Genomic DNA, 19846 nt, shown 5'->3' with positions numbered 1-19846 from the left:
TGAGGAATTTCTTCAGTTGGAGACCAGATCCTCAAGCTCTGAAAGTGGATGCCTTTCTTCAAGATTGGAGGGACCTAGCACCTTATGCGTTCCCTCCTTTTGCAATGCTACCTCGCCTTCTTCTCCATGCTCGACGATACAAGCAGTGCATGGTTGTCATAACGCCACTGTGGAGGTCCCAAGCTTGGTTCCCAACCATCTTGGAAATGAGCGTGGATTTCCCAATTTTAATCCCCTCTTTCGAGGAAATTCTTCTAGATCCAGAGGGTCACATACACCCTCTTGTAGAGCAGGGCCTTCTAACTCTGACGGCATGGAAGATTTCAGGAGACAATGGAAAATCCCTGGGCTTTCGTCAAATGCTTTCAGACTCATTTCTGAGTCATGGGCATCTGGCACAAGAAAAGCTTATAGACTGGCATGGAAAAAATGGGTTCGCTGGTGCATTCAACGATGTTATGATCCCATTTCAACTGATCTAGTCAATGTCATTAATTACCTTTCAGATCTTTTTACCTCAGGTTTGTCTTACAGAACTGTTAACGTTTACAGGTCTGCGATATCTGCTGGTCATTCATTAATTAATGGGATCTCAGTCGGACAGAGTCTTCTAACTAAAAAGATTATGAGAAGCATGAGGGTTTTAAATCCCCCTTGTCCCAGATACACCTCCTTGTGGGATGTTACTCTCGTTCTTCGGACTTTATCATCTTGGGGAGATAATTCTTCTCTTTCTCTTAAACGAATTTCTTTCAAACTTACTATGTTATTATGTCTAATATCCTTTAGGAGAACTTCAGACGTCAAAGCCTTGGATATTTCAAGTAGAGCCTTTCAACCCGAAGGGGTTTGCTTTTATCTTAAAAAAAGAACCAAGACACTATCTTCTTCTATCTTCTATCCCTTCTTTCTTGGAAATGAAAGACTTTGTGTAGTTAAATGTTTAAAAGAATATGAAAAAAGAACCAGGTATTTAAGATCGAATGAATCCCAACTTCTAATCTCAATTAGATCCCCTCACAAAGGAGTCTCTGCTCCAACTTTAGCTAGATGGGTAAAGAATGTTATGCACGAAAGTGGTGTGGATGTATCTATTTTTGGTGCTCATTCTGTCAGAGGTGCTGCGGCATCAAAAGCATTCTGCATGGGGGGTGGATTACAAGATATCCTTAAAGCTGCAGATTGGTCTAATGATAGTATGTTTAAGTCTTGTTATTTCAGACCAATCCCTAATGTAATTGATAATGTTCTTAATGCACTTTAAACTTGCATAATATGGCCTCCGTGTCGTGCCATAAAATTTAGATTTTTCACAGCCTGCTGGGCAGAAAATCTGGATTTTATTAAGGACACGGAGGCTAATATTATCCCACCTCTTTGTTATACCCTCCCATTTATGATGTTTACTTTTTCTTTCAGAATAACATGGTTCTGGATTTTAACTGTGGATTTTGGATCTTCAAGTTTTTTGGATCCTCAAGTTTATCTCACGTTGACCTTTCTTCGCAGTTCCTAAACAAAGAAGGATGAGAGATGGTTTCTAAGGGACTTTATTCTTACTAAGAATGTTCATTGATGTTCTACATTCTATTGTTGCTACTGAGCGGTGGTAATAAAGGAGATTTGCATAATATTAGCCTCCGTGTCCTTAATAAAATCCAGATTTTCTGCCCAGCAGGCTGTGAAAAATCTAAATTTTCCAGCACATTCAGTCCAACACAGTTCCACATTTGGAACCTATACACTCTTCCTCACTCTCTGATTGCAAGGAATTCATCACCTATTTTACTGACAAGATCAGATCCATGAAGTGTTAAGATCACTTAATGGATCTGATCCGATCACACCTTCGATGATTATACTCCTTACAAATGCAAAATCACTTGTTACTGCTTCATTACCAACAGCTCTGATGATCGATACTCCATCATCAAGCACCTCAAACCAAACAAATGATTAACAGAGCACTTGCCAGCTAACATCTTTAAAGATGGCTCTCACATCTTTGAATGTGCCTGGCATGCTTAGACGAATGCATCGCTTACTAAACTAACTATGGGTTCTCGAGAAGCTGGCCAACTTTCTCCTTGTCTCAAACAGACTATTAGTTTATTTCCTGTCCAGGAATCAGTAAGGAAGCAGTCACATTGAAGATCCCAGGATGACATGCAGAACCTTGTTTACTCATATTTCTCAGTCTTTTGGCGCCCTTTGGCACAGTTACTCATTGCCCCCAACTTTGAAACCTGCAATGCCGCATGGACTTCCCTGGCCTGCATCTGTGCTGGCTCTCTTCACTTCTCACCTATCGGCATCCCGTGGCTAAAACTGGAAAAAATGTCTCAAAGTCTTGTGGTGTTTCCAATCCTTAATCCTAGCACCTACTCTGTTCAACCTGCACATAGTGATGCCCAATGAGAATAAATGATCCTCCATCCAATAGGCGAACACTACACAAATCTAACAAAAACCATTAACCAATGAGGTCTTTGAAACACTCTACGCTTGGGTGCTCACAAATGTCCTAATGTTCAATCCACAAAATGCAGAATTCCTTCTCATTTCATCCAGCTACAGAACAAAATTTGATCCCATATCATTGGATGTACTGAAAACTGAAGGCTTCTTTGTCTTCTTTCAACCACAGTAAAATCCCTTGGCATTACTACAGATTCAAAGCTCATTATCATCTGTCACATTAATCTGGTGGCTAAATCTGCTAACTTCTTTCCACATTCCTTAAAAAAATAAAGACCTAATTTAAGCGACCCATCCAGAGAAAAAAATACAGGCCCTTTCTGTCTCCAGGCTTTACTTCATGAATATTACTTAAGCCAGTACTCCATAGTCCGCACGCTTAACCTAATGCAGTATTATATTCCGGGCCCAGACTTACCACTCACATAAAAACATTTGATCACATCAATAATTACAAGACTGACACAGAAGTAATGTTGCCTCGCTTATAAGCACTTACCCCACAATAATACCACATACCTCTCAAAGCTACTCACTATTTCAGGCAATCAAAGAGGTCTGGAAAACCACAGCTACCTACAGTTTGAAATAACCAGTTCAAAATTATGTGTGCCCAGAAACACTGCACTGGTGCTGCTGTTAGCATATGGATCGCCCTCCATTCTCATCATTAGAAAACTCTTAAAACCCACATTTTCGGTCTCTTCTTGAATTAAAATGGACTGCCTCCAAAAGGCATGTAGAATTGGCCTCCCAATCCGCTATGTTGTTGGAAACGCGGATATTCTACGCGATTTTGACTTTTCAGCACAGTTCCTAGTTATACATACAAAGCCCCTACATGCACCTTGCACAATTTGCCGTTTGCAGCTCCTCATAGGCTGGTCACAATTCAGCATTTGCAGCCTCAACATCAACAGATACAGCCCCGCACAGGTTGATTACACTTTTGGCAGTTTCAGCCCTGCACTGCACAAGTCGATCACAACTTTGCCATTTGCAGCCCTGCACATGCTGATCACAACTTTGGCAGTTACAGCCGTGTATTGGGTTTGTATGGTAAATGGCAACCCGCAATCACAGCCTTGAAGTGGGCTTGGCAATCACATCATTGTGGAGTCACAGTACAAGCCTAGAACAGTCTGGAGAGACTGGCTGGGCACTGATACTTGGGCTCTACCGGATTCATCTCCAGGAGTCTGCTCTTCTGGGTGCCCCACAGCCACCTGAGTTGTGCGGTACCTCACTCTATGCTGAACAGTCTCTTTTCCTACCGGGTAGGCAGACCCCTTCCCTCTCTCAGCGTGCAAGCAGGATTCTCTGCATTTCAGGACAGATACATAGCATTTGCAGGAAAAGATTTGGACCCAATTTTTTCTTTTTATAATTTATTTTATTAATATATATGCAGTACAATGGATCAAAAATCTGGATAATTCATTACGTTGCCCCCCACACCCCATCACAAATCCCAGCGACAAATACAGTACATTTTATAAGCAGTGGAAATTCAAACAACAGACTTATACTACATTTGTATTCTCCCGCGTGAGTGTCTATCCATCTAAGCAATCATTAGCTTTTGGTGACATTAAATAGTAAGCGGGAAAAATAGGGACAATCAAAAACTCAACATAAGAAATACATTAGGCGAGCCCTAAGAATTGATTTGTCTAAGCCAACTGGTTAAAGGCTCCCATATCTCTAAGCCTTTTTTTTTTGCCCGCATGCCCTTTTTGGCATAGATTGCCCTCTCCAGTTTACAAGTTGCTATCATTCGAGCCAGCCATTGCAAAAACATTGGTGGATTTGGATCTATCCAGTGGGAAGCTATACAGATCCTAAGAATGGTCATGACTATAAATATTAAAGAGATTTGGACTTCAGGTGAAGTCCCCTCATTTCTGGGAGACCAGCTGTCAGAAAAACACCAGTCCTGGTTGCACAGATGCTCTCCAAGTTCTCTGAGGAGCAGCCTCTACCATCGCCATGGACGACTTAGAACTGAAACAAAAAGTATTATGGTGGAACCCACTTCTAGACACGACTGGTAGACAAGAGATGTGGATTCAGTGTGTGAAAATGTAGAACTGGTTTAGGATCATTCTTCTTTTAAGTGCCCTTCCCTGACTGTTCTCCAGATTCACCCTTTGTGTAGACTGATGCACCACACAGCAGGGTCATCTGCCTCCTTGAGCACCCACAACAGAGGCACAAAGAGGTGTAAGATTCCTGCACCTGGCTGTTGTGAGCCCAGCTGGAGGAGTAATCAGGGGAAGACAAATGGAAACGCCTCAGCTAAAGGTTTCCTCACATTTCACAAAAGAGTCTGTAATCTCACCCATCACCTCTTCTACCCACCACAGGCACACAGAAAGACTAATCAGCAGCTCCTTGTAAAAGGCCTTGTAGAATACCTTAAATAAACCGGTCTTCTTTCACCTCACTTCAGTGCCCATGTCTCCTTGCTCCAGCTCCAGCAACGTGAGCAATAAACTTCCACTGTTCGGGAGCACAGTCCTCACCTCCATTGTGTGCAAGGTCATGGCAGGGCATCCACAAGCCTCCATTTGTCTAGCTCACACACACACACCATGTTTGTACCACAAAGGAAAGGCTACACGCTTAAGACATACTTGGCTTGTTAACACAAAGGTCTGGGCAAGTGCATTGAAGTGGAGCTTTACATGAGTGGGCCGGTAAGCCTCCACTCAAGTGTCTCCGATAAAAAGGTCTGGTCACACTAATGATTCCTAAAACAGGGTTTGCACCCACCCACCACTGCTCCACAGGCTAAACCCATAACAGGGACATTAGTCCACAGTCAACAAATACAGGATCACTTGGTGCACCTGTCCATTCCAGGTCATAGGACAATGTGAGAAGTTGGCCTGGTATATGATGTTCACTATTCTAGTGAGCACCTTGCACCAGTCCAAACAACCCTTACGGTGATGGTTGTAAAGTCAACCTCATAGACCAGCTATCCTAGAGGTAGCATGGACAAAGCAGTCTTAGGCTAAAACTTCCGGGAGCATGTGAAGCAAGCTGTTTTACCATATGTAACCCCTTGAATACCAAATGAAAGGACACCACACAGGTTATATATAAAATATATATGTATGTATTACTAACACAACCCCTCTGAACTCTTTATGAGGTCAGAGGCACACGCACATAACAAGATACTTAATTATCATACAATAAGTTGCACAATATACAGTAGAGCCCTAGGGGCACGTAAAACCATATACTAAAATAGTGGTATTAGAACCATGTCACAGACAAGGAGTAGGCCTAGGGAATCGCTGGAGCTACGCTGTACTACAGGAAGCAGGAGGCCCACGGGAAGCATGTGCAGTGTCTACACACACACACGAGTTACCATAGGGATACAATGGGAAGGAAAGAATTGGAAACTAGTTCTTTTAGGACACTTCCGGATGGACTAGGAGAAAGCTACTGAAAACTAGGACACTAGGATAGTCAATACCCACAGGAGCACTGAAGTACTCGCGTTACCTCACCCACAGGAGCCGGGTACATAGGTGTCAAAGTGTGTCGGGTTTCGTCGCTGAATCCTATGGAGACCTGTGAAAAGATGCTGCAGGCGACCAGGAGAGAAGTGTCCGGTTGGATCCAAGGGCGGATCGAGGATGAAGAGTACCTGAAAGCAGAGGGGACAGAGTCTGGGTCACTAGCCAGTGACCAGGAAGGAACCAGGAAGGAACCAGGCGATGTCGTGAAGCAATCAGGTGATGTCGTGAAGCGGGTCTCTGCAGCCACGTGGACCAGGAGGTGTCGACGCCGATCAGGAGCTGGGCACGGACTGTCACACGAAGGATCTCGCTGTCGGCGGTGTTGGCTTCCGGATTGGAGTTAACAAGCCTTGGCAAAGGCAACCCACGCAGGAATCGAAGATGGCTTCTGTTGCAGACCAGCAAGGTCTGAGGGGCTTCTCCTTTTCAGGGAAGCAGGGGCCAGCCTGGAGCAACCAGACCAGCGGTGTAGATTCAAAGGTTCGTCGTCACAGAGGCCACTAGCCATCGGGCAAGTAACCAGACGCAGGCAGTCGCACGGGTCGGTTTGACCCGACCCGTGCGACTGCCTGCGTCTGCCCGAGATCGAATTTTGAATTATAACGAACTTTCCCGGTTTTTCTTGAACCATTTACCTGACCCGGTTTCTCCTGACTCAACGCCATAGAGAAACAAGTCTATGATTCACTAAGGGTGTGACTCTATATATTGAACTGCACCATTGAAGGCCCGCAGTGCTATTTGTTTTTTATAAAAGGGTCATCCATACTGTACCAAATTCTCTGTCCTGATGATGGTCTTGGGATAAATCTATATAAGACCGAAACGTCGACTCAGCAGTCCATGTCTACATTCAACATCTGACTTACTGGTTATTCCAACAAGAAGTCATTTTTCATCTAATACAAAGACTGGATTATTTATCTTATGTATTTATGGAATGATTTTTCTGTTTCCTTATACCTAAGATTCACGTACAATTCATTTGATTGTGTACCCTCGTAAGATATTGAATTGATTTGAAGATTTAATAATAATTTTTCTTGAAAATCCATTTCTGTGTTGCTATTCATTTTTCTTTGAATTTCATCTGGTGAACAGATCAGTCATTTTCTTGAACTGCTCATTACCTCAGGACTAGTGTGGTAGTCACCTGAGTGTTTTTCAACTACTATATCTAACTGTGATGATAACTATAACAGTGACTGATTATTTCAGGTTAAGAGTTCTAGTAATATAGACCTTATCATACTGTAAGTCTTGAACTTTGAAATATAACCCTTGCTGGTACCTTTTCTGAATACATACTGTTTGCCCAAGCCCGCAAGGGTATATTGGGTTACCCACCCCTCTGAACCAATACACTATGGCCTGTCTGGGGTGGTGCTAGCACCTCCCAAGACAGGAAACCTATTGTCCAAGCCTCCCTCCCTGGAAGGACTCCCGGCAGCAGGAGGTCAGATTTGTGTCTGTGGCAGCAGCATCCATTTTGTGATGCTGAGGCTCTGGTTAACTTTAACCGGGATTAACAGGAACAACATGTCTTCTCCCTCTAGAAGGGTGGAATGCTACCCCTGTCGCCAGAACTGGCGAGGGGGTAGTATTTCAAAGCGTATGACACCTTACACGACTTGTTTTGATAAAGCCAAACCAGAGTTAGCATTTAACTGCGAGGATTATAATGCCCTTAAGAGTATATGGTATGGCTTTATCATAGAACAGCTATAAGGACATGGTTCCAAAAGCTGTAGACAGGTTCAGCTCATGCTAGAGCACCATCTCACATAAAACCAAGCACTCTGCCTCCAGGATTGTTAAGGCCTGCCATAGGAGTTACTTATAGGTGCATATGTGTCTATATATAAGGTTAGATATAGGAATACCATATCCAAGCAAGGGGTGATTACACAACCTTGCCCCCAGCTGAGTGATCAGACAGTTGTGTCAGTTTGGATGGCCAGCCAGGGGTGGCATAATTAATGCTGCAGCCCCTGGTAGGCCTTGGATGCACCTATGTCCTGGGTACCTATGGTACACTATACAGGGGCTCACAAGGTGACCCAACATCCAATTGGAGATGTACCTAAAGTACATGGAGTCCATTTTACAGTGAGAGCAGATAGCCTGGGGCCCTGATTAGCAGGATCCCAGGCCAACTAAGTCGAAAACCAGCTAAACACTAGGCAAAAAATCTGGGGTAACCATAGTCAAGTATCCACCTTCCTACAGACAGGTCCAGGTGGAGGCCTAGATCTTTGTGCACATTGTAAATTAGCGCAATGCTATGGTTAAAAATGTAGGATTACAGATTTATGCAACTGTGCCCTCAGGGCGAGGGAACAAGTCCATTTACCATGGAGGAGACATTTTCGGGTCAACACGGACATTGGACAAATACTGTGCTTTCTTCTTCACTTACCTTGCTGCAGTCGTGAGAATTTCTGCTGCGGTGCTCTAGGCTAAGAAAAAAAACCATCCATTAAAAACTTAAAAAAGTAAACTTTTCACGTCTTTTATTTTTTCACGTCTCTAATATTAAACTGCGCGTTCTAAGAAGTCTGGTTCCACGTTCTGAAGGATCATCGTTTTTTTGAGTCAACACCCCTTCACTGCTCTAGAGCTCAATGTAAGGGGTATAGCTCATTGAGGCTACCCGGAAGGTGGATTGATTTTGGTGCTTGCTAGAGGCATTTGTGTGTCACCTGAGGTCACAAGTTGGAATCTTTGAATCGTGCAAGAGTAAAGAGCCTCTAATCCCTCCAAGTCAATACATTTACATTACGTGTCTTTAAGCGAGCCAGAGTAATAAACATCACCGTTAATTATATATGCATTGCACTGGCAGGGCACGACTCCGCAATAGACGACAGGACAGGCATTCAGATACTTATAGAAGAGTAGAGCATCCTCATTAACTCGCTTACATTTTTTGGAGAGTTCGTGCATTTAAATTTGTATTGTTCTTCCCCCTTATTTTTACACTGTCCTACACACCTTTAAAGTTTAAAAGTTTTTTATTGTGAAAAAAAGTAGAAGTTACAAGTACAACACTAAGCTATCATGATTGGGTAAAGGTCAACCACACTGTTAATACTTGATGATTGCATTTTCACCAGCGATTGCAGTTCGGAGTCTGTTGGAATAGGTTACTACCAATTTTGTAGACCTAAGACGTCCTTCCAAGGTGAAGGGAAATTCCATGAGAAACAACTTAAAATACGAATGTATTTCAACTTTCCCGAACTACCAATGCCCACAGGGCTGGTAATTTCAGTGTAAAATTACTGCATTTGAACTGCCGAAGCTCATGAGATCAAATCCAAATTGAGTTTGATTCAAATTCCATGAGGCCTCGTCTGTTCCCCACATAGCATTTGAGAACAGCTCCACCACTTTAACAGTTTGGTCTATCATGCAGTCTATTCATCAGCAGTTTTTATTAAAGCAAACCCATTCCATCACTGTACACTTTTCCAGAAAGACTACAACCATTCCTGCTACCCATATACTTTCTTCTCATTTCAATCGTTTTATTGAGTTTCATGCAATACCAACTAAAATTCAGTAGCCCAGGGTCTTAAAAGATTAATACCACAGGCCACAGTAGACTTCTCAAAATTAAGGTATTGGAGGTTTTCAGCATTACAGTGTTTGGTGCATTACAGATCACTATCTACCAACTTAGGAGCCATTTAACAATACAATTAGCATACATGTTTTTGTCATCTACGTTTATATCCATGCAAAATAATCATCAATCAAATCAGTTTTTCGAGATAAGATGGTTGAATTCATGTTATTGGGGGAGGGGGAAGTGTATCCCATACATGCCGTTCAGTTTGTGTTTCTCCGTCGAGCTGTTTCCTGAGCTTTACTTATCACCACAATCCATTTAATCATAAATCTTGCACACTGATCAAGTGTCAGGCTGCATAAATTTACCCAGTAATTGCAATATTCTTAGCCAGTGCCCGCCCAAATGTATTAATTGAATTGTTTCTGCACCTTTCTTCATTACAGGTGTATCTCCTAGTAAATATGCTTTAGGGGATGCTATCAAGTTCCAGCCTGAGAAGTTCCTCAGTTCCCCAACTTCGTAAAATAGCTTCTCAGTTCTGTACAATACCACCACATGTTGATATAGGTCCCTTATATAGTTTCACATTGAAGGTATCATTCACTATTAAGAATAATTGTACTCATTACTAATGGACTTAAATACATTCTCTGCATACATTTATAATGTATACATTTGATCCCTGCATTTCTTGTGATCGGTCTGGATTGAGCACACTGTTGCTTCCACCTGTTGCTCCTAATGGCTGCTGAATGCTTTAGTTCTTTTACCAAGCATGATTGTTAGATATCTGATTATGTTACCACCCTCCCCAAGTTCTAGGAGTTTTTGCCTTACTGGATGTATTTCAGGATCCTTGGGGAATGCCAGCCGTATCCACCTTAAGTTTGCTGTCACTCTGGCGTACACTGGAAAGCTTGTACTTTGCATTTCCCATGTTGTTTAGAATTCTGATCATCCAAGTATTCTGCCACTGTTACATGAATGTCCTAATGCAACCACACCTGGTGGTGAAGTTGCCTGCTTTACACATTGAGATATAGACCTGATTACGATGCCAGTCAGACGAGCGTCTGACCGGCATGGTGTTGGAATGGAAACCGACCAACTAGAAGTCAGCGGTTCCATACGACGGATTCGGATGCGACCACCAATGAGACAGTCAGAAACATCCATTTTTCCATTGGGGCATGTGCAGCGGAAGGAAAAGGGCCTCAACAGTAGCCACATTTGAAACGTGGATGTATGGAAACATCCATGACCTGTGTGCCAGGCACCATGTGGCATGGATGTTTAAGGGGCACCTCAAGTGCACCCAAGGCCTCATAGCAGAGGCCGCGGAAGGAAGGGGACCTTGCTAGGGGCCCCCAAACTCAGTTTCCGACAGCCTTTCAATGGCAGTCAGACCACAATTGAAAGCCTGCCTGAAAGGGAAAACGTAATCCCAATGGCGGTGCATGAGCAGGCAACGCCCGTTGTAAGGGATTACTTTCTGACCAACAGTTGGTCGTCGGTACAAAAGGGGGTGGTGATGGACGGAGCATCCAAACTAATCAAACACTCACACCCAGTCAAAAGATCTGGGTTTAATCCATCACCGTTCTCAGTTGGTCGGGCTCCTTGAGCTCATCAGAATCGTCGGTCGGTCCCCCCGATCGCCATGCATTTTAATGCGTCGGTCGGACCGAAGCACTAAATGTCGGTTGCAGTCCGACCAACATCCTAATGAGGGCCTTAGTCGGGGTCAACACAGTGATCTAGATACTCAACTAAGAAATGGACATGCTTTTTATAACCTTGTATTTGTAGCCTTATTTCATTGGTGCCTAATGTCTGTACGGGTTGCAGCAGTTTTTCAACTGTGCTCTGGATAGTAATCATGTTCAATGCAGAAATTACGTTCTGGATCAGCCTGGTAAACAAGTCACTCTCTGAAACTGCCAGCCAAAGTACTACATTATCAAAGTTATTTTGCCTCATATCATGCATAATACCTCCAGAAGTCCGGTACCTCCTGTTTCCCCAAGGTAATCTTAAGGTTAATAGTACCACCCTCGCACATTTATCCCACATAATTATTTTTGTAAAGAGACTTCGGTTTTTTTAAACCTCTCTCCGGGATTATTAGACTATCAGTACTTGTTACTACATTATAATCATTGGCAGAGCTGAATGGCGACATAGGATATGTAAGCCATTGTGCAATGAATCCCTCTAGTTCACGCAGCATGTGTACTTTATTCTTTTCATACACTTCTTTTGTATTCTGACTCATGTTAATTTCCAGTATTTGAAGGGTTCAGTAATTCAGCAAATGAGGGGGTCTATATAAATGTCTAGTTTGGAACATCTGAGCAGATCTAAGATTGATTTTCAGGGGGACTTATCATATGGATTAGAATTACCCTTAAAATTGAAGCAACCGAGCTGTATATACAGTCTCAGGATCTAGTTGGTGTAAAAATTAAACCTCAGGATAAAAAAATAATTTATTTAATTAACATCTACAACAGGCCAAGTCCAGCCACAAAAGAATCCATGATAATAGAACAACTTGACTCATTTCTTAATTTGACTGAGCCTGGTGCAAAGGTAATTGTAGGGGGCAATTTTAACTGTAAATTTGAGCCAGTGGTGGACTTTGATAATCTTTTTGAAGAGGAAGACACAGCAAATAATATCCCTGCTCTAGACAGCAGTCCGACAGTGCCCTGCACCACGGCAGTGGCACAAATTAAGAAACTAATAACAAGCCATGACCTTAGAGCTTGTAATGGCTGTTTACCTTCGGATAGACCAAACGCTTCTACTTTTTGTAGCGGCAATCACAAGAGCAGTATAGACTATATAATGGTATCCATCGAGTTTTGGCCACATGTTTCTGACTTGACAATAGAACTGATAGCGACCACCGTCCCCTGCAAATTTATTGATAACATTTAGTCAGCCTTACACATTATTACTCTACATCAACCTAGATTGTACTTGTGATCCAGTGCCGTGGTTACCAACTTACTATCAAAGAAGCCACCCACAGGATGACCTACACCACTTGACCGTATTGTGTAATCTCTGGACAATCATTTAACTCCGTGTGTTTCAGCTCGGTTGTTTGCCAAACTTATGAGTGGATACCAAGTGCTATTTCAATGGATGGGCAATAACATTTTACAGCTAGTTGAACCCTGCAAGGTCTAGTCATATTCAAAATATGAGGCACCCAATTCTTTTCAGGAATAAGTTAAATACTCATGCAAAAGGTTGCACTTGTGAAATGAGTTACTCACTCAGAGACTTCAAAGTGAGTAAATTTACTGCAGGAAGTCCGTATTCCAGGGCTGGACTGCTATTTGAGTTTGTTTACACCCAAAACTTAAATCTTTACAAGTATGCAAAAACACCATTCTTGACAAGGCAGATGTAAAACCCATTTCAGGGTAAGAAGTTATCACTGAAAAGTCTGCAGGTGCAGCACACGGAGAGATTTCCCTTTGCACTTGCTCAGTAGATTTTCATATCAGCAGATATGCACATCTATGCTGAAGCAAAACTGGAATGCACAAAGATTTGCAAGATAATGCCTGGAAAAATATGACCGTTGCTGGTTTCCAAGGGGACTGCTGGACAGTTTCCAAGCCTTGTTGCTGGAGGCTTTACAGTGCTCATCAGTGGCGGCTCCTCCGCTAAGGCGGAGGAGCGTCTCCCCATTCCTTTTTAGCAGTGAAATAAAGGAAAAATAAAATGATAATAACTTGCGGTTATTTTCTTTGTTCCTGCTGCAGCATCTCTGTGGGGCTGGGCTGTTCTGCTCTCAGAGCAGAGGGAGGAGTGGTAGACACAATCTGTAAGTGCACATTAATGTTTGGCCGTCAGTCTCGGACCGCCCAAACATTCATGCGCACTTTTCATGTTCTCCTCCTAGGCTGTATTACAGCCTCGGTGGAGAACATGCCCAAACTCCAATTGCCCGTCTGAGTGCCGAACCATGGCACTCAGACCAATCACAATGCTGCATTGCAGTGTTGCGATTGGCTACGGGGAGCCTGGGTGTGCTTCCTGTTCCGGCTGGAGCAGGAACTATGGAGGAGAGATGCGTCGAGGAAGCAGCGAGAAGGTAAGTTCTTTCTTTTTCTTTAGATCAGCTGTGGCAGTATATTAATACCAATGCCAGTGATTCCAAATATCTCAAAGGACACGCAAAAGACAGAGTTGGGAATTAATTGTGTAATGGCCTGTCCTTAACATGATATGCAGTCTGGGCATATAAATGATACCTAAATACACAAACTATCACACCAAAGAAAGAGCCAGGGACTAAGTTGCTATGTTTTAGTAGAGACTGATCATTGCACTAATAACTTGTTATGGTTCAGTTAACATGCATTACCACAGCACACACATTGCATTCTGTGAAACTCAGGAAGTCCACAATACACAAACTTGTGACAGAAACGTAATACAGCTGTGAAAACAAAATAACTCAAAGTTGTATTTTCAGAGTTCAGCAACATTAACACAAAGGGGCCTTGGAGTTCTCACACAACTTGTGAAATATGAACTCCTCATAGTGGAACAATTCCATCGACTGCAAATACACAACTGGAGAGCAAGAAAAGAATAAAGGCAGTCAGGATACATTGGCACCATCCACAGAAAGTACAGCATGGGGAAGTTAAAGTTAGAAGCTGCCTCAAGGCGGAATGCCCGATACCAACTCTAGAGGGAAAGGTCGCCTTCACCCCTGAGGTGGACCTGAGGGGTGAAGGCGACCTTCTTGGCAAAATTTATTAGGGATCCCAAAAAAGGCATTGATCATTCCTGGAGAGCGTACCAGGATAAACTCCTGGACACAGGAGGTCCATTAGCTAAAATATTGGACATGGCGGAAGATGACAAAGCCTCGGGCACGCTCATCTCTCCCGACACAGTTTCTAGTTGGGCCCCAAAGGGCAGTAATTTTCCTGGGAAACACTAATGCGGCCATTTCCACGGAATGCCGCAGATCCCTGTTAATCAAAATTAACCCTCAGCTGGGGGAATTGGCCACCTCGGAAGCTGGGCCGGTAGCGTAGGTCCTTTAAAGAGAATTTGGTAAATTTGTTAACATGTTCAATTCCCTGGACAAGGCCCAGTCCTCTATCATACGTATCTTCACCCCGAGAGTTTTTGGGAGAGCCCGTCGTGGCAGGGGGAGATCAACCGGCTGTCCTTACAATCAAGCCTCCTTCAAGTCGACCAAACCCCGCCGTGGTCAATGGCAAGACCCCAACAAGTTTGGGAACTTCTACCCTACCAGGCCACAGCAATGCCGTAGAGCAGGTAGAGGAAGTGGAAAAGGCGGCTACAATAAACAACAAGGTGAGCGTTCGGAGTTCAGTGGATGTAGTGATAGGGGGAAGACTACAGTTTTTCTACCACAATTGGGCTTCTTTAACATCAGACGCATGGGTGTTAGACAGTGCAAGGTTTTCAGATAGAATACATCCAACAACAACATTGCAACCTTTCCAACTTGCTGCCCCAAAACCCATCTTTTTTTCAAGAGAGCAGAGAGATCAGATACACAAGGAGATCTACGATCTCTTGAGGAAGGGGGCAGTGACCATTACGACCCCTCACCCCGTGGTTTCCTCAGCAATATATCTTTAGTGGAAAATCTGAATGGGGGCTATCGACCTGTAATAAATCTCAAGTTCAACGGGTGGCTAATCTACCGCCACTTCAAGATGAAGGGTATCCATCTCCTCAGGGATCTCCTCCAGGCCAGGGATTGGATGGTCCGCCTGGACCTGAGAGATGTGTACCTGAGGGTCCCGATTTTTCCCCATCACAGGCGTTTTCTTCAAATCCAATGGAACTCGCAGACGTTCAAATTTATGTCCCTACCTTTTGGTCTGTCCTCCGCTCCGTGGTGCTTCACTAAAGTAATGAAACCGGTGGTGGAGCGCCTCAGATTAGAGGGGATAAGGATGATTATTTATTTTGACGAAATCCTCATAATGAATCAGTGCCCCCAATGCCTGCTAGCCCATCTACAACTGACGGTGACTCTCTTAGAGTCCCTGGGGTTTGTGATCAACGTTTCCAAATCAGACCTCGTCCCTTCTCAGAAGATGCAATTCTTAGGTTTCCTGGTGGACTCAATGTTGCGTCCTTCTCAAGATGGACAATCTAGCAGCGATACGCTACATCAACCATTTAGGGCGATAGGATCCAGGGCATTATCGGATCTGGCAGGGGACCTCTGGATGTACTGTCTATCCAATCGGATTTCCCTTCCGGAGGAGCACCTTCCTGGGACATCCAAACAGGTTGCGGAAAGATGCTCCCGCCATTGAAAGGGTACCAGCCTGTGGCATCTACATCGGGGAGTATTTTGCGAACTCCAATGCCTCTGGGGCCCCTTCTCGATAGACCTCATTGCCTCTCTGCTGGACACCCATTTGCAGAAGTATTACAGCTGGTGCCCCGATCCGGAAGCCTTATCGATGGCTATGTTCCTACACAATTAGAGTATGGAGCAGGGCTACGCATTTCCGCATTATGGATTGATCATGAGGGTGTCATCTCAGATGAGCAGACAACTAGCGGATCTGGTTTTGATCACCCCAATATGGAGCTCACAAGCTTGGTTTCCGGTTCCGATGGAACTTTCTTGGGATTTTCCAATCCATCTACCCCAGTTTCGGGATCTCCTCACAGATCCACAGGGGAATCCCCACTATCTCCTACTGTCGGGGGCCTTCAACTGATGGCCTTATGGGTTACAGACAACGTTGGAAGGTGCCAGGCCTCTCGGAGGACGCTGCCTTGTTACTCACGAAATCCTGGGCAGAGAGCATTAGCAAGAGGTACCGCTCAGCTTGGTGCAGATGGGGGAGTTGGTGTCTTTGACAACAAGTTGATCTAATGGGGGCTGACGTTGTCTTTGTCCGAAATCTTCAGGCTTCCTTGGCCAAAGAGGGCATGGCCTACAGATCAGTTAATACATTCCATTCTGCTATTTCAGCGGGTCATATGCCGGTGGACAATCACCCTATTGGGGAGCACCCGCTAGTGTGCAAACATTTGAGAGATATCAGGCTGTCTAAGACACCAGAACCTCGTTACTCTATCCTTTGGGATGTCAATAAAGTGTTCAACGTGTTCAAGTCTTGGCCATCAAATAAGTATCTTTCTAGGAAACAGATGTCAGCGAAACTGGCGACCCTTTTATGTCTAAAATCTTACCGCAGGGTTTCTGATGTACGAGTCTTGGACCTTACGGGTAGAATATTCACTACGGAGGGAGTTACCTTTCACATTTCCAGAAGGACAAAATGTTACTCAAGATCAGTGTCTTATTCCGCTTTCCCGGAGGTCCCAAAGTTATGTGTGGTCAGAGCATTGAAAGCCTATGAAGTGGCAACAGTCGACATTCACCCACAGGGCGTCAAACAGTTGTTTATAGCCCTTACTAAACCACACGGGCTGTCTCGTCCCCTATAATTGCCAGATCCACGGAGTTATACAGGAGGCAGGGATAGACACTTCTCACTCTGGGGCTCATTCGGTCCGAGGTGCGATGGCATCAAAGGCTTTTTCTTTGGGAGCGCGGTTGCAGGATATCCTTAATGCCGCGGACTGGTCATCAGATTCCACCTTCAAAAGGTTTTGCTTCAAACCAGTGCCCTCACTGGCGTCTCTGGTGGTTGATAAGCTTTAAACTAGCCTAATCCAAAGTGGTGAGTAACTCGTGTTTCGATTCTCCCTAAAGATTGCTAGAGCATTAATGATTTCTTATTCTATGTTTGTAGTGGAATCATCGTAATTAAAATATGTTCAAGTTGTTCCATATTACAGAATTTCAACTCTATTTCCTTGTTTGACCTAGGTGTGGACGCCAATAAAAAGGAATAACTCGAACACTGGCAAGCTGCGATTGCACGAAGAAAGTGAAGGGTAGAGCGTCCTCAGGTCAAAATCCATCCTGGTCTAGGATTGGACAATATGTTGGACTTTTTTCTATTTCCATTCTCCATGAGCTCATGGGAAATGTAGTTTTGATATGTTTGTTAATGGCTGCTGGAGTGGAATAAAGTGAGAAAGAACAGCCTAATCCTCGTCTCTGCGTCCTGAATAGAATTGAAACTTTCTGTTACGATAGCTAGGAAATTTTCATTCTGCTCCAATTAATCACCTGGTCTGAGCAGATGTGTATTGGGGACCTGTGCAGATTGGGGGAAAGAGACCGGGGAGGCTCAACACTAGGGCAGGACAGACTGTGTTTCTGCAAGGAGCTGGTTGTCTGCTCCCTCATTCCTTAGGAGGGAGGCAGGGTGCTGGAGTTGGACTCTACTTATAGCCTGATCCCACATGATTTTACAGGTCAGAATTTCCAGCCAATAAAATTATGGCCAGTGTTCTTGCACACAGACAACCCACGTGTGCGAATACCAGACCTCTTGTAATCAAGAGGAACGCCATCCCACCAGGGATGCCATTCAGCCTAATGTTGTAATAAGGAAAAGGTTCTTTCCGCAGTGCAATTCAATTCTTTCAGTGCTTGAATATATGTCAGGTACAGATAATGCTATACCACCCATTCAATAGTTGAAATATTAAATAAAAAGAAAACTATTTAATTGAGACTTGATAAACCAAACTAAATCAATAGAAATTGTCACTAGCTAAAGAGCAAAGATAAATAACCCTTTGCTGAAAGGTTTAGCACCAGTCCCCTGAGGCCATCCGACTCGGAGTCCTATCAGTGCCAGAGGGAACCTGACAACCAGCTCAGAGCAGGGGAGTCAGGCAGCCCAGCAGGAATTGTCATCGATCCATGCTGTCAGTAGGGACACACGCCCAGAAGGCTGGTAGGTCCTGCCGCATATGCTATGCTCTATCCAGGGGGTGATCTGTGCCAATGTACGTCCCTAAATATCAATACAGGAGCAGGCATCTTTCTCTTCTCGTCGGCCGTGCCGGGTAGGGTTTTGCTTAGATCTTTCAATTGATAGATGTATTTTTTCTTACTGCTGTTACATGGGAGTTCCAGCCGAGTATGATCATATCAAAGAAAGTAGGGAATGGCTGAGCAGAGAGTAAGCTTCTTTCTAAGGAAGTGCGCTTGACCTAGAACAATCACTTCATTTTGGACCTGAATGGGGCTAGGGCGCTCTTAGACGCTCTTGGAATAGACTGTTTTCCTACAACATGTTGGTGAATAGCTTTATTAATGCCTGCATTTCACCTACAAATGGAGGATGACGTTCTGACAGTAGAGTAGGTCACCATGTACTTAAAGTAAATCTTAAGGAAGAATGAAAGAGGAGAGCGCTGCGGGGTTCTGTAGGAGACTGGCCTTGAGTATTGGGTAAGGAAGAGAAGCCTCCCGGTCCTGTGCTCAGCCGGTGGGTCAACTGGAAGGGCAGAACCCACTTGAGTGTATGGCTTGATACTGTGCTGGGAAATAATGAAGGATGTTGGACAACACCATTAAAGAAGCTTCTTAATATGAGCAAGTTAACGGAGTCAGGTTCCGTTATCCTGCAGCAGGTTACTGCTCACCATGATTGGTGCCATTGTTTATTTATTTATTTTTAGTGTTTTCTATAGCGCGAACATGACCCTGCACAGGGTGTCAGAGCGCTTTACAGAAGCATTTAAACAACCATCCTAACATTACATATTACTAGACATATGTGACTGCAGTAAATGCAATTCCAAAGGGCTAGTAGTAACAAAAAAAACAAAAAAACAAAAAAAAAGAAAAACAATGAGATAACAACGGGTATAAAAGACCAAACATCGTACAGTGAAACTGGCAGTGCGAAAATTATGTCCGACAGGCAGAATGAGCTGGGTAAAAAACAGATTAAGGAACTATGGGAGAAATTTCCTCATATAGAACGATTTTGCTTATTTTTTGAATTTTGTGATGGTTGTAATTCTTCTCAAGTCGGTGGGGAGGGTATTCCAAATTCTCGGTGTGGCCCCTGAGAATGCTCTGTCATATGTCCTTTTCTTATGAAAGCGTGCAGGTTTCAGTAGTAGATCAGCCTTACTCCTGGAGGAACGTGACCCTCCCTCCATTTCCCAGCACGGGTGGATTCCATATTATTATGGAGATTATTAGGGGATCCTGATACTTGCCCTTTTGGCCTAAAGTTGAGCTGATCTCATATTGAGGTGTGGAATTGCCTGGAAATGGGATACTTATGTTGGAAACAGGTCATTTTAGGAGTATCTTTGCTGTTCTGGAGGAGCTTAC

The 19846-nt window shown here is 43.8% G+C and overlaps 1 protein-coding gene across 1 annotated transcript in view; it reads right to left on the bottom strand.

Moving 5' to 3' along the window:
• Positions 1–19846, bottom strand: part of ZFAND1 (zinc finger AN1-type containing 1) — a 188571-nt gene that overhangs the window by 108269 nt on the left and 60456 nt on the right. Inside the window, exon 3 of the mRNA XM_078685606.1 lies at positions 8437–8476. Within this exon, the coding sequence (XP_078541732.1) occupies positions 8437–8476 (40 nt within the window). The remainder of the gene's footprint in view (positions 1–8436; positions 8477–19846) is intronic.

The sequence above is a fragment of the Lissotriton helveticus genome, chromosome 4_1 (genome assembly GCF_964261635.1).
Source record: "Lissotriton helveticus chromosome 4_1, aLisHel1.1, whole genome shotgun sequence".
NCBI classification, from domain to species: Eukaryota; Metazoa; Chordata; class Amphibia; order Caudata; family Salamandridae; genus Lissotriton; species Lissotriton helveticus.
Note: the sequence above shows the minus strand (reverse complement) of the source record. Positions and strands in the feature narration are given on the sequence as shown.